Consider the following 14472-nt stretch of genomic DNA (forward strand, 5'->3'; position numbering starts at 1 on the left):
CCCCAAATCTGAAAATACTTTCCTGGAATACAGCAGGATTATCATCTAAACTGGACAACCCTGAATTACAAAATGAAATCTGCATGTTCCAGGAAACTTGGTTCAGAGGCGATTTGAGCGGGCAGGGGTTTGCCGTTTTTAATATCCCAGCGACACACGCCGGGAAAGGTAGACCCTCAGGTGGATTATCAACATGGGTTGTTGTCCACTTAGGCTGTGAGGTCAAACACATAAAGTTTTTCCCGGGACATCCTCTGTGTACTTTTAACAACTCGGACAAATCAAAGCATTTTGCTTATAAATCTTTATTCACGCCCGACCCCTCGGGCCAAGTTCTCTACCCTGGAACTACTTAACATCCTTCTTCCCACCTTTCCATCACACTGCGGTATATTAATTGGTGTCGATTTTAACAGTCAATTTGAGCCGCTCGAAGGATTGTCTGGGGACAAATAGAGGAGGAGGACCAATACTGGCAAATTCCGGACTCCAATATCCCGCCAGTAAGGGCCTGGACTCCACTAGCACTTCAGATCCAAGCTCTAACACTGAACTATTCCTTGAGAGCATGCAATGGACGCACCAGATCAGATAGCCCGGGAAACTACACCTATAACAGATCAGGCCACACTTCAATTATTGATTATATAATGCTAGACCCGCAGTCTTGGCACAATGTGTTAGATTTTTTAAATTACCCCGCGCCATGATAGCGACCATAATGCTCTTATTTTAGAAATAGTTTCTCCATGTACTAACACGACCCATGATGCCCCCCCAGATACCAGTGCAAAACCTGACTCAGATCAATGACGGGAGAAGAGTTCGCTGGGCCGAAATCTCCCAATCACAAGACAAATTGGCCAAACTTTCCATCAGCAAGCAGTCCCTTACATTTTAACCACTCTTCAATTACACAACCTCGGAACACCAAACTCTCTCTCCAAGATATCAGAAAACCATCATGAGTTAGTTGCCATCTTGGCCATTTGTTTTTTACCAAAATAAAAAGCAGAGTGTGTCTAAAATGCCTAAACATAAATGGTTCAACGCCAATTGCCGAGCTGCTAAAACCCAATTAATAATTGCCATCAAAAGTAGCGACAACGACAGAATCAAGAGTTAGATCTGCATACAAAAATGTCATAACTAAAGCCAAACTACATTGGAAAGCCCAAAAATGGGAAGACCTCAGAATCGCACTAAACACCCACGATCTGAGTTCTTTCTGGAACATCTTAAATGATTCTAAGGCTGGCAAATCGGCTAATGAACCGAACATCGATGAATCTGGATGGAGGGCACGCTTTGAAACCCTTTATAGAAGGGATATGGGTGCGGAAGATAGAAAAGCCAGGGCCCCAGTCTTTTCAGGCCCAAACCAGGATGCTGCCCCCTTAATTTCGGTAAGAGAAACCACTTATGCACTAGGGAAGATCCTACCTGCAAAAGCGGCAGGTTTGTATAGAATCCCTGGTGATCTCTACCGATCAGAACCCACCATATGGGCACCTTACCTGGCTACGCTGTTTAATGCCCTATTACAAGGTATGGCAATCCCCAATACCTGGGCGGGAGCCAAAATAATACCAATCTTTAAAAAGGGCTCCCCGCTCTTGCCTGTTAATTACCGCCCGATCAGTCTTATCGACGAATCTTACTGGGGTGCTTACAAACCTGGATGGATGAGCACAATATTTTAACGCCCCTCCAAGCTGGGTTTCAGGCTAGTACCACTACGATCAACCAACTATTTAGGTTACAGTTGATCCATTGGAAAACCATTACCATTGAGGAAGGCAGTCTTTTCCTTATTTTTGTAGATCTCAAATCTTCCTTCGATCTGGTCCCGAGGGAAAATCTATGGGCAATCATAAGAGACATGGGAGTACCAGAGTACTTGTGCCAACAGATAGAACGTCTCCATGAGGGCAATTACGCTCGCGTCAGATATAGAAAGAATGGAGAACTTTCAGCCCCCTTGCCCGTGGAAAGAGGGATCCGACAGGGCTGCGCCCTGGCACCTACTCTTTTCCCTCTACATCAATGGGTTAATAGATTTCCTGAGTGGTGGGGAAAACATAGACGCCCCCAGGTTAGCCCAGCGAAAGATCCTGGCCCTGATGTTTGCGGACGATACGCTTCTCCTTGCAAAATCCCCGATGGGGTTTCAGAGGACCCTTAACAACTTTAGCGACTTCTGCAAACTTCAGGGACTGGAGATTAACCTTCAAAAAATGAAGTATATGGCCTTTAACGTAGGTAGATTCACTCGTCCTAACCCTTGCTTGGTTGGCAGACCCCTCAAACGAGTAAACATTTGTGACTATTTGGGTCTGACTTTGACTGAGAAATTGGACTGGGGTGCCCAAATAAGCAAAGCAGGGCTGAAACCTAAACAAACAATGGGGGGTATCCTAAAATTATATAGGAACTGCTCGATAAAAACACTTAGCCCAGTAGTAGAAATTTATACGGTGCAGGCCAGGCCTGCTGCCCTCTATGGAGCAGAACTATGGGGCCACTGTGTAGTGAGCCCCCTAGCCCGAATAGAGAACCTTCACCAGACAATTTTTGAGCCTCCCCAATAGTACTCCATTAACACCCCTCCGCTTAGATCTTGGGGTTAGGCCAATAGCCGAAGAGGTGGCCCTCCGGCTCCTCCTCTACTGGCGCAGTCTCTGGAGCACCCCGGAGCTAGCTGCCTATAGGGACAAACTGATTGACATCATGGGCATGTGTGGCTCAGGGAGGATACTTTGGCTGACCAGCATTAGGAACACCTGTGAGGGCCTGGGGAGGGGCGACCTCTGGTACAATGCGGAGGCTACGTCTTTAGTAACAGCAAGAAAGACCCTGATGGAGAGCTACAGAGAGGTCAAGCTCATCGAGCTCGAACAAAGATCCACCACTGGCCGTTTGACAGTGGATTTCCTGGCAATAAAAAATAGATATAAATTAGAATCGGTCCTGGATGATATACAGCCTCTATTAGCCAAAAAACTCCATGTTCAGTGTAGGCATGGAGTCCTCCCGCTATGTACTTTCACCCGAAAATGGGAGGGAACTCCAAATAGGGGCTGTCCGGCATATAATTACCCCGATGAAACCGAATTACATGTGTTATTCTTTTGCAAGGGGTACTCGAAGGCTAGAAAACGCTGGTTAATTAAAATATGCAGAAACCTGCGGAGTCGTCGCTGCTCTGAAGCGTACAGGATTTGTAAAACAAGTCTGCATCTGCCTATTGTTTATTCCATCTCACGTTTTCTACTCAATATGTGGTGTACCCGCAGGGCCATTCTCAAACTATTGTCCCGGTAAACTGGTAAGTCGGGGTTTGTATGAACGAGCTATATAATGCATTTCTCTGTTTCCATCCAAGGACAATGGTGCGCCCTTATCGATTGTGCTGGATTAACCATTTTTTAAAAATCCTATTTTTTAAAATCCTGTATATATTTAATGGAATCAATGTATTTTTTGTTCTTAATGTGCTTTTATGGCATTTGATTGAACATTTTCAATCATAAAAAACGTTATTTCGGCAAAGTGCACAGTTATTATAGGGTGCACGCTAGGGAAGGAAAAAAATGTGTTTATCCAGGTTTTGATTACTGGCTCATCACACTGTCTAGGCTTCTTTGTCAGTCAACCGAGGTTAACATGAACCCCAGTATGCTTCATTCAGGATCTGCCAGGTTTAACATTGTGGAAGCAGGACATTATACTTCTAATGAGAGACTATCTTATGTCTTGTGCTTTTGAAAGGATAACACAGGTGATGGAGTGTCATATTTTTCCCCTGCTGGGAATAATGTTCACACTTAACTTGAAGTACCTTGCTCATCGGTGATTACAGTACTCTGACAGCAGGGAAGACAAGCTTATTTTTTCTTTGGCAGTGATCCAGACCTCAACAACGTTGGAGTTCCTTTTCACCAGGAAATTCCACTGAAGACAATTGTGGCAGACTCCTTCCTAATGTGAGGTGGAGTGCGTATGCGCTATTTTAAAGTTTAGGTGACCTGGTTGCTGAAGAAAATATTATATTAGTCGTTTTGTAACTTTAATCAGTCCATCTACCTTTGAAATCCTGACTTACAATCAAATCAAAATATTTGCTAGTTCAGAAGAATATTACAACAGTGTATTTACTTGAAAAAGCGGACAGTGAATCCATAGACCATTTACAGGAAGCTCATTCAATCTGAAAATCACTGCTATACAACAAAGCCTGGAAAATGTACTAAATGAGCACGGTGTCTTCTGTGAGTAGAGCTTTTAACAGAAAAAAGTATGTGTAGATGTATAAAACACAAGATCAACAAGTGTGACCATCCAGAAAAGAAGCGAGTTCACTCTTCAGAGCGCAGTCTAGGGAAGTTTATTTGCCTTTTTCTTTTTTTTTTTTTACTTTCCTGATCTAGTCAGTCATCACGTTGACCTACTCTATAGCCATGATTACCCTGGGAGCTCTACAGTGGTCATGTTAATAGTGGTTTACTGCTCTCCTACACCTGTTGAAGCAACCACACAGATGTCTGCCATGCAGACTGGATCGCCGCACGTTTTGGGAACTGATCCTGCATCAAACCACCCATTGTTTAACTTTACATCCGGCTGTTGAATGCGTACACTATGGCCACCTACATCTCTCAAGACTGATCGGACTTTCTAAAAGAAGCTAATAGTCTATCCACCAGAGCTTCCTGCAACATCACTTGGAAGAGATTCTACATCTGGTACATCCAGACATACCTCAGTCCCACCAAGTATCAAGAAGTGATACTCCCATATCCTCTAGTTGACCAAATTGGGGCTGCAGTCCGAGTCAATTTAGGTACACCTTACACCCATTAATGTTTACAGAGCATGCCCCTCAAAAACACCTTTCCACGTTATGACCAAGGAATGCCTTAGTTTTTAGTCTATCTACAGCATCTCTCTAGGAAGGATTTAGGAATGTTTTAGCCTATCTACAGCATCTGTCTAGGAAGTATTCTTCCTTGTAGCTATTCTTTCAGCGTGCATTACTAATTGTCATGAGGGTGCGTCTAATCTTCCTTTCAAAGGATGCTTTCTGTCTACCTTTCAGGGGTCTGTTTCAGGGGTCGCTGCTGTTTGTGCTGAATTGTTTTAATATTTTTTACTGCCGTCAACTGTACTGTGCTGTTGGACTTTGGTCTTTTGAGTCTCGTTTTGACGTTCGACCCTGTCCGTTTTTATTGTCTTTTTAGGTTGTTCTGTATTTGTTTCACTAACCCGCATACCCGCACTATAAAATCACTTGCTCTCACCTGCTACTCGAGCAGGACCTCCTTCGACTCCTTGCTGTACGGGCACCATCTTTGGACGGGCTCGGAGGCGCGTAGTAGGCGCCATATTGGTAGGGGCGCTTGAACCACGGGGGGACCGGATATAAAACTTGCCACTATGCAAGCGCGCAGCGGGCGCGCCAGAGGCAAGCCCGTCTGCGCCTCGGACGAGCGCAGGACGACTCACGACGCCGCTATTGGCACTAAGGTACGTCTCCCGTACTCTAGATCACAGCTTCTAGAGCTAGGGTGCAGGATGGACTATACCACAACTACCCAGACCAAGCTTATTAAGAGATTTGCTAACTTGGGAGCGAGGGCAGGAAACAGGCGCATGAGGGAGTTGAGTACTCTTAATTGCGGGTTGTTGAATTGTAGGTCTTTAGTCAAGCACCACACCGAAATTGCACTTCTAATAGAAGATCTGTCGCTGGATGCGCTTTTTCTCTCAGAAACCTGGATAAGGGCAGATGCAGTAGTGGAGGTTGGCTCTGCCTGCCCCGAGGGTTTTAAATTTTTACACAAACCCAGACAGGGGGGCAAGGGAGGAGGGGTGCGATTAATCTACAGGGAGGAACTCCGGGCCATCTTGTTACAAACTGACGAGCTGGAGGGAATTGAAGCAATGGTTTTTTCGCTACATGGCGATAGAGGCATTCTACTTACAGGCCTGCTCTGTTACCGCCCTCCATGGGGTAACACCCCACTGCAACCCTCCTGAACACTATTATTAATCTGGTACTTAAACATTCTAAAATGATTGTCGTAGGTGACTTTAATTGGTGGGAGAATGTCAGCACAAAGAGCCAGTTGCGGGACTTGACGTCTACCTGCAACGGCCTCGGACTTCATCAATTAGTTACCTCTCCCACTCATCAAGGAGGTCATATTCTGGATCTTCCTTTTGCCAGCAAGGCCGAGGCCGAACTTATAAACGTCTTGCCACAAATCTGGACAGACCATTACTGCATTCAGTTAGTAGATACTTTAACTCAAGCTAAAACTACAGCATTGTTTAGAGAAGGCAGAAACTGGACCAAACTGGCTAAAATGGGCTCTCTGCTAACCCCTCCCACAGTTAACGTTTTTCAGGCCTCCAGGTCGGTGGAGGCGAATTATAACGCTTACCACAAGTTCGACACTAACGAGCTGGACCTTCTAATTCTGATAAAAAAGAGAAGAGTTAGGAGCAAACCATCGGCACCTTGGTACGATGATGATCTGCGACTGTCAAGACAGCTCTGCAGGCAGGCCGAAAGAAAGTGGAGGAAGGGATTCCTCACCAGGGACAAAACGGCATTGAGATCTGCACAGAGCAGGTACAAGCAGCTCATCATGGAGCGCAAAGCTAGTTTTTATGCTGACTCCATAGTGCAAGCCCCAAATGGGGCTAGGGAATTGTTTAAAATCGTTAAATCCTTATCGGCCCCAAGCTGCCTTGAAAATAAAGTTGTGCCATCAAAAAGGTTGTGTGATGAGATTGCCATCTATTTTAAGGATAAGGTGACAAAGATAACCGATCTCTTTAGGGGCACTGATACAGTGGCCGAGGACTCAGACAAGGAGATGGCCCATGAGAGATTAGGCAGGTCTTGTTCTTTGACCACTTTTCTCGCTCTTCACGGAAGCGTCGTTTGTTATCACGGCACATAGCATCTCTTCTGGCTCCCCCCTTGACCCCCTGCCCCAGAGGGCTTGGAAGCAATATGGCCATCAGACCTTCCCCCTGGCTGTGTCAGATCTGCAACCAGTCGCTGAAAGAGAGCCGGGTTCCAGATAGCTGCAAACAGGCAGTTGTGTCTCCCTTCATTAAAAAACCAACTCTGGATCCAACTGTTCCCGCTAGTTTCCTGCCTATCTCTCTCCTTCCTTTCCCTATCAAAATCTTAGAGAAGGTTGTGAGTCGGTCCCTTTCGGGCTACTTAGAGACTAACCTGCTGGACAAGGATCAGTTTGGCTTCCGCCCCTGTCACGGAACAGAGACAGCCTTAGTCACCACGCTGGACTCGATGCGTGTGTGGGCTGACACCGGGAGCACCGCTGTTCTGGTGCTCCTGGATTTGTCAGCCGCATTCGACACAGTGAGTCATAAAATCCTGCTGGGGTGGCTGAAGGAGTTTGGTGTGGGAGGTCAGGCACTACAGTGTCTCCGCTCCTATCTAGCGGGGAGACACCAAATGGTGACTCTGGGTCCCTTTTCCTCAGAAAACACCCCCGTAGACTTTGGAGTCCCACAAGGTTCCAGTATCAGCCCCATCCTGTTCAACATATATCTGCAGCCGCTATTTTCTATCATCAAGGCGTTCGGGGTGGAGCTGATTAATTACGCAGATGACACACAACTGGCCTTTTCCCTGGAAGGTAAACAGGCAGTCCCTCTGGAGCAGTTTCAAAGCTGCATGAGGCAGACTACCGACTAGCTGCAGAAAAACTGTCTGCAGTTCAATGGAGACAAAACCGAGCTGCTGTACTATGCGCCGACAAGGCAGATTCAACATCTACCAGTGGACATTAGGCTTGCTCCGGACGCGGCCCCACTGGTCCCAGTCGGCACAGTACGGAATCTCGGGGTCTTATTCGATAGCAATCTCCAGTTGGACTCACAGGCGAAATAAAACATCCAGCACTTGCTTTGGACTATTGCGACTCCTACGCCGTATTCTTCCATTGCTGCCTGCCGATTCTCGTAGTGCGGTCGTTAGGAGCACAGTGCTAAGCAGATTGGATCACTGTAACTCGCTGTATCTAGGAGCCCCCCAATACATTCTGCAGGGGCTACAGAGAGTCCAGTCAGCTGCAGCGAAGTTGGCACTTAACCGTAAGTTCGACTCTTCCTCTACTGTGGCACTACGAGAATTACATTGGTTGCTTGTTAGAGAGAGGGTCCTCTTCAAGTCCCTCTGCCTGGTTCATAAGGCAATCCATGGGATGGGCCCGGTCCCTCTCCAGGAAAGATTCTCAAGGTACTCCCCCGTAAGGCAGCTGCCGTCATCCAATGCCAGCCTGCTGGCACAGCCCTGGTTTAAACGGGAAAGGCTGGGTGGGAGGGCCTTCAGTGTGGTTGGAGCCCGAATCTGGAACGGGCTCCCACATGAGCTTAGACAGACGCAGCCGTTGATGGAATTCAGAAGGAGCCTTAAGACCTGGCTCTTTCCAGCAGCATGATGTCCCCTGATTTGCCCTCCTCAGTATTAAAATATCCTGTTTTGTCTGAGTGCGTGGATACCCGTAGGGTCGCAGTCTTGAGCGCTTTATAAATATTTATACTATACTACTACTACTATACTTTCAAAGGTAGTATTGAGGTTCTATATTAATCAATCCATTTCATTGCCAGCCATCTATCATATATGTTGAAATTTTGCCTTGACAAAACTTGAGAATATTTGTCAGCTGTTGGCCAGTTTGAACCGATTTAGCAGCATCTCATGATTCTGATTGATGTCTTGTTCTGATATTTTGTTGGTCTCTTTACCCTTAAAGATGACCACAGAATTACACCATATCCATGATTCATTGTGCTGGTTTAACTACCTGGGTTGCTGTGGAACATGGCTGTGGTTGGTAAACCCGACATTGTGCAATGTTTTGATAGGGTTTATGATTATACATACATATGTTTTTTTTAGTATTGTGTGATTTCACTCATGGAGTTGTAGCTCTGGTGGTGGAAAATTGACTTGATTTATAGGGCAAGAATGCTTTGGGAATTGGTCTGCTCATATTTGCAGGTGTAAGATATGTTGCTAAATTCCAGGCAAAGTTCCTTGTCTGAGGTGCTGGGAAATCTGATTAAACAATCATTTGTTTGTGTCTTGTGCCTTTCAGTCTAGTGAATGGAATCGTGTGAACTGGTGCTTGAATTGGCTTGCTGCAAATGCAGGTAAGAATGTGGATGTATGTAACCTAATGTTTTTTAAAAGAGCACAAATTAAAAGTAGCTGAATATTCTAATGTTATTATAGAAATTATGTAAACTGTTGATCCAAACTGTAACCTTAGACTAAAAATAAAGTAATGTATGCAAATATAATAGTTTTCACTACCTTCCAGTAATAGTCTGTTGCTCTTCATGCCCCAGAGTATGAGGGAGATGATTTTTCAACTAAAATAAGTTGTTCAAGAATGACTTGTGACCATGTATTCAAAGCTTACAATGCATCAGCACGCAGCCTCTAGCTTAGATTTTTTTTCCTCCTTTTGATTTGAAATTGAAATTTGGTGCTCCACCTATGAGACTGAGACAGGACACATGGATTCAAATCTCGAACGTGTAGGCAGAACTGAACCAAAGGGCATCAAGCAAGTATATATGATACATAGACGCCCAACGTTGGTTTACCAACGACTTGAAGGAAAAAAAACTAGCCCTACGTCAATTAGAACGCAAGTGGAGACAGGACTACTGCCCTTTGAAAAAGGTAACCTTCACAATGGCCCTGAAAGACTATAAAAATGCCATCCTCAAAGCCAAATCTGAATACTTCTCTTCAAAAATCTTAGAATCCACGAACAAAGCTAAAGACATTTTCTCCATCGTGGATGAACTTGTTAAGCCTGACCGTGTCACTGTTAAACCCATCTCCTCACAACTCCTATGCGACTCCCTTAACACTTACTTTACTGATAAAATCGCCATCATCAAAGCTAGCATTTCCAAGGCCACCCCCACCTCCAGATTCCGGCTGCCTACACCTTAATCCCAATCACCTTGATCGAATACCACCTATCACTGAGGAGGTCTTTTTCTCCCATCTCAAAAAGGTCCGCTCTAGCTCCCTTGCGGACAGCTGTCCCCCCTCACATCACTCAGAAATCCTTCTTTCATTTCCCCGAACCCCCTCCCCCCCCGCCCCCCCCTATCGCTTAACAAATCCCTCACCGAGGGTATTGTCCCCAACCTCTTTAAGAGCGCAGAAGTTGTGATTATCCTGAAAAAACCAGGCTCTGACCCTCTTACACTCAGTAACCTCCGCCCCATATCGCTATTACCTTTCCTGGGCAAAATCCTGGAGGCCCATGTCACCAACTGCCGGAGCACTTTTGTAGAGCGCACCCACTACCTTGACTCGCATCAAGCGGGCTTCAGACCCGAACACTCAACTGAGTCTATCGTCCGGGCAGTTCTCGACGAACTTAGGAAGGGGGCAGATCACAACATCTTGAAGGCCCTAGTGCTCCTGGATCTGTCGGCGGCTTTCGACACAGTCGACCACGACTTACTGGTCGACCGGGTCAAAAGTGCCGGGATCCAGGGACTCCCTCTTAAGTGGATCTCTTCTTTCCTTGGCGACCGCTATCAAGCGGTTTGCTTTGTCAAATTCACCTCAGAGAAGATTGTCCTGTGGAGTCTCACAGGGCTCCTCTCTCCCCCCTCTCCTCTTCAACTTGTACATCTTTCCTCTGATCTTGGCCCTCCGTAAGAGAGAAGTAGTCACTTTTAACTACGCTGACTGCCTCCAGCTAGTCTTCACCATCGACTCATCTCCCTCTTCAATGGAGAACTTTCAATCCACCATGAATTTTATTAGCTATTGGATGAACTTGAATCAGCTCAAGCTCAATCCCGATAAAAACAAGCGAGTTCTCACTGGGGCCTCAGCCAACCCTTGGAATTCCAACTTTTGGCCGCAATCACTAGGATGTCCCCCCTCTCTAGCCAGCTCGGTTAAGAGTCTAGGGATCATAATTAGCAGTGATCTTACCATGAAGGCTCAGATAAACTCTGTGGTCTACGCCTGCTTCTTCCATTTGCGAAGAATTCGAAAAATTAGCAGATTTCTGTCCACAAAGGTGCTGATCCAAGTCATTCTTGCCCTTGTTATATATCTCGCATCGATTAAGCCAACTCTTTGTATTCCGGCCTACCAATCTCGCCGGCTACAACTGGTGCAGAACCAAGCCGCAAGGCTTGTTTATGGCCAGCCTAAATCCCACCACATGAAACCATTGCTGAAGTCTCCACTGGCTCCCCGTGACTCATCGCTGTCTCTTTAAACTTGGCTGCACGATCCATAAAGCCCTTTCATCCCACGGACCAGTTTTCATCGCCACCAAAATTCAGCGATATGTCCCCTCACATGAGCTTCGCTCCTCCAATATGAACCTACTGACCCCCTACCCATTCAAAAGGAAAAAAACACGGCAGTCTAAGATTCTCGACTCTAGCTCCACAATTTTGGAACTCCCCTCACCCCCCAAACTGCACCTAACCCCCTCTTATCCCAAGTTCAGGAAATCTCTTAAAACATGGCTCTTTGCCCTGGCCTACAATTAATTGTTTCCCACTGTGATTGTTTTGCATTCGTCTCTGCCTAAGCGCCAAGAAACCGCTGGATATGACCCAGAAGAACCACTTGACTAGTACTTCATTAAGCCATCACCACCCAAGGAGACCTCCCCCCTACCATGATGTCAATCCTTTGGCAGCTATTTAGAAAGAGGTGACAATGGCCATAGAATAGGAAAACACGGTCATGAACAGTTCATTACCTGGTTATGCTTGACACAGTTCTTGAAACTACCCCAGTAAATCAGAAAACTCTAGTGACAACGCATTGTATTATTCCTCTATTTGATCACAAATAAAAAGCAGCCTCCGCAAGACTTTCGCTATATCAAGGGCTGTGTGCCACCGGACTTGAGTTTCCATAGCGTTTGGAAAAGAGCACTCATGCAAGGTACCATGGAGGTTCTGCCCCTTTGCAAGAAAGACTATTGTATTGACGGAGCTGGCAAAGTTGTGGCCATAGGCGTGGCTACTAAATGGTGCATCACCAATGCTTACACTTTGTTCAGACACAATTGCTTCCTCTTGCTAAGAAATGGAGTACCACCACCATCTTCCAGATCAGAAAGGAAAACGCGGAGATTGCAGCAGAGTGTGATATGATTTCTAGCACAGGCATCCACTGTTTCTCTGCAGCCAAATCATTACTAACATCCTTTACAATGACACTCCTAGCTCCTTATTTCTTCGTCCTTGAAAAAGATCAAGAAAGACAGGAACACGTTTAAGCATTTAAGCCTCTGTCGTTTTCCATCTATGCTAAGACATTAGACATTTAACATTAGGCTATCCAGTAGGCCGCAAAATCAGTTTGCAGTGTAGTCTTTACGTTGTACTTGAAGACAAGCTGCATCAATCATATCAGTCAGTTCTTCAAGAATATACAGGCTTTCGTAGTACAGGGTATTTTTATTTAAAGAATGACTGTGCTCATCCCCCCTGATCTCAAGCCACAGCAAAAACAGTGCTGGTGTTTTACTGTAATTGTTTGTGGATTTATATTCTGTGCATCATTAACAACTTGCAGAATGTGTACTTCTTATATGTACTGAAATATATGTACTGAAATAGTGCTATTGTATTTGAAACTGATTTCACATGACTTGTACAAGTGTTTTCTTTACTCTTTAAGTCCCAGGCCTCTGACCTCATCCAAGAAGGCAAATTAATATCTAATGCCTCCATTAAATGCGCCTTAGATGCGGCAGACACTGCTTCTAGGGCGGTCAATACTATCGTCTTACTCAGACGACATGCCTGGCTCCGTATTTCCGGTTTTAAACCGGAGGTTCAAACCGCAATCCTGGCTCAACCTTTCAACCAAGAGCAGTTATTTGGCCTTGCAGTAGATACTGCATTGGAGAAAATGAAAAAGGATATTGAAACTGCCAAGTCTATGGGAGCACTGCAGTCTCCTTAAACCCGGGGTTCCTTTCGTCGCTCCTTTTATAGAGGAGGCTCCAAAAACACGGGAACTGAGACCACATCCACCTTTAAAAATTCGGGTGCAAACATCCCCTAACAGAGGATATTTCCGAGGAGGTTATCGGGGAAACAATAACAAAGGTCGAGGGCGGGGCAACAACAATAACACCCGCACCTCCCCAGCCACTAAACAGTGACTTGCCACCACTCCCCCCAGACCATTCCACTCCGGTCGGGGGGCGGCTCCAACAATTCCTACCTGTCTGGACTTCCATCACCACAGACAAGTGGGTAAGACAAATTATCCAGTCTGGCTACTGCCTCGAACTCATACAATCCCCCCAAACATACCGCCCAAACAACGTCCAATGTCCTCGCATCATCTCTCTCTCCTCAAACAAGAAGTTCAATCCCTGTTACAAAAACATGCGATAGAACCAGTCTCTTCAACATCAGTGAACAGGGGTATATTCTCTAGACTTCCTCATTCCCAAAAAGGACAAAACACTAAGGCCCATACTGGATCTCAGACTACTAAACCAGTATATACATTCGGATCATTTTCATATGACCACCCTCCAACAAGTCCTCCCACTTATACAACAGGGAGACTTCCTTGCCACATTAGACCTCAAGGACGCATACTTTCACATCCCTATGCATCCCGCTCACAGAAAATATCTACGATTTGTGGTAGATGGGCAACACTATCAATTTACAGTTCTCCCATTCGGAGTAACAACAGCACCCAGAGTGTTCACCATTGCCTAGCAGTCGTGGCAGCGCACCTCAGAAGACAACAGATCCATGTCTTCCCCTATCTGGACGATTGGCTCATAAAAGCCAATACACACCAAAAATGCGTTCTCCACACTCATCGCACGATTCAAACTCTCCACGATTTGGGATTCACTATCAACTACCCCAAATCCCACCTACAACCTTCCCACTTACATCAGTATCTAGGAGCAAACATAGATACATCCAAAGCCATTGCTTATCCCAGCACTGCCAGGATAGCCAGTATACAAAATCTTATCTCTCAATTTCAAACTCATCCATCTCTTCCAGCAAGAGTGTTCGTGCAGCTCCTAGGCATGATGGCGTCATGCATCTCCATAGTCCCACACGCACGACTTCAAATGCGTCCCTTACAGGAATGTCTAGCACAACAGTGGAACCAAGCTCACGGACAACTTGCCGATCTGGTGTTGGTGGACAGTCGCTCACTTCGCTCACTGAAATGGTGGAACACCATCAACCTGTCCAAAGGGCGACTGTTCTTAGAGCCTCTTCCACAAGTTGTGCTAACTACCGACGCATCTCTCACAGGGTGGGGAGCCCACCTCCTTCACCATACCACTCAGGGCAGATGGACCAGTCAACAAAAACTGCTCCACATCAACCACCTGGAACTCTTAGCAGTGTTCCTAGCACTAA

General features: G+C 45.8%; 1 protein-coding gene across 2 annotated transcripts in view; it reads left to right on the forward strand.

The window, feature by feature from the left end:
• MAEL (maelstrom spermatogenic transposon silencer) overlaps positions 1 to 14472 on the forward strand; it is a 1256240-nt gene that overhangs the window by 831083 nt on the left and 410685 nt on the right. For both annotated transcript variants that reach the window (XM_085621107.1, XM_085621108.1), the window contains one exon: positions 9147 to 9201. In XM_085621107.1, the coding sequence (XP_085477233.1) occupies positions 9147 to 9201 (55 nt within the window). The remainder of the gene's footprint in view (positions 1 to 9146; positions 9202 to 14472) is intronic.

This window comes from Triturus cristatus, chromosome 8 (assembly GCF_964204655.1).
Source record: "Triturus cristatus chromosome 8, aTriCri1.1, whole genome shotgun sequence".
NCBI lineage: Eukaryota > Metazoa > Chordata > Amphibia > Caudata > Salamandridae > Triturus > Triturus cristatus.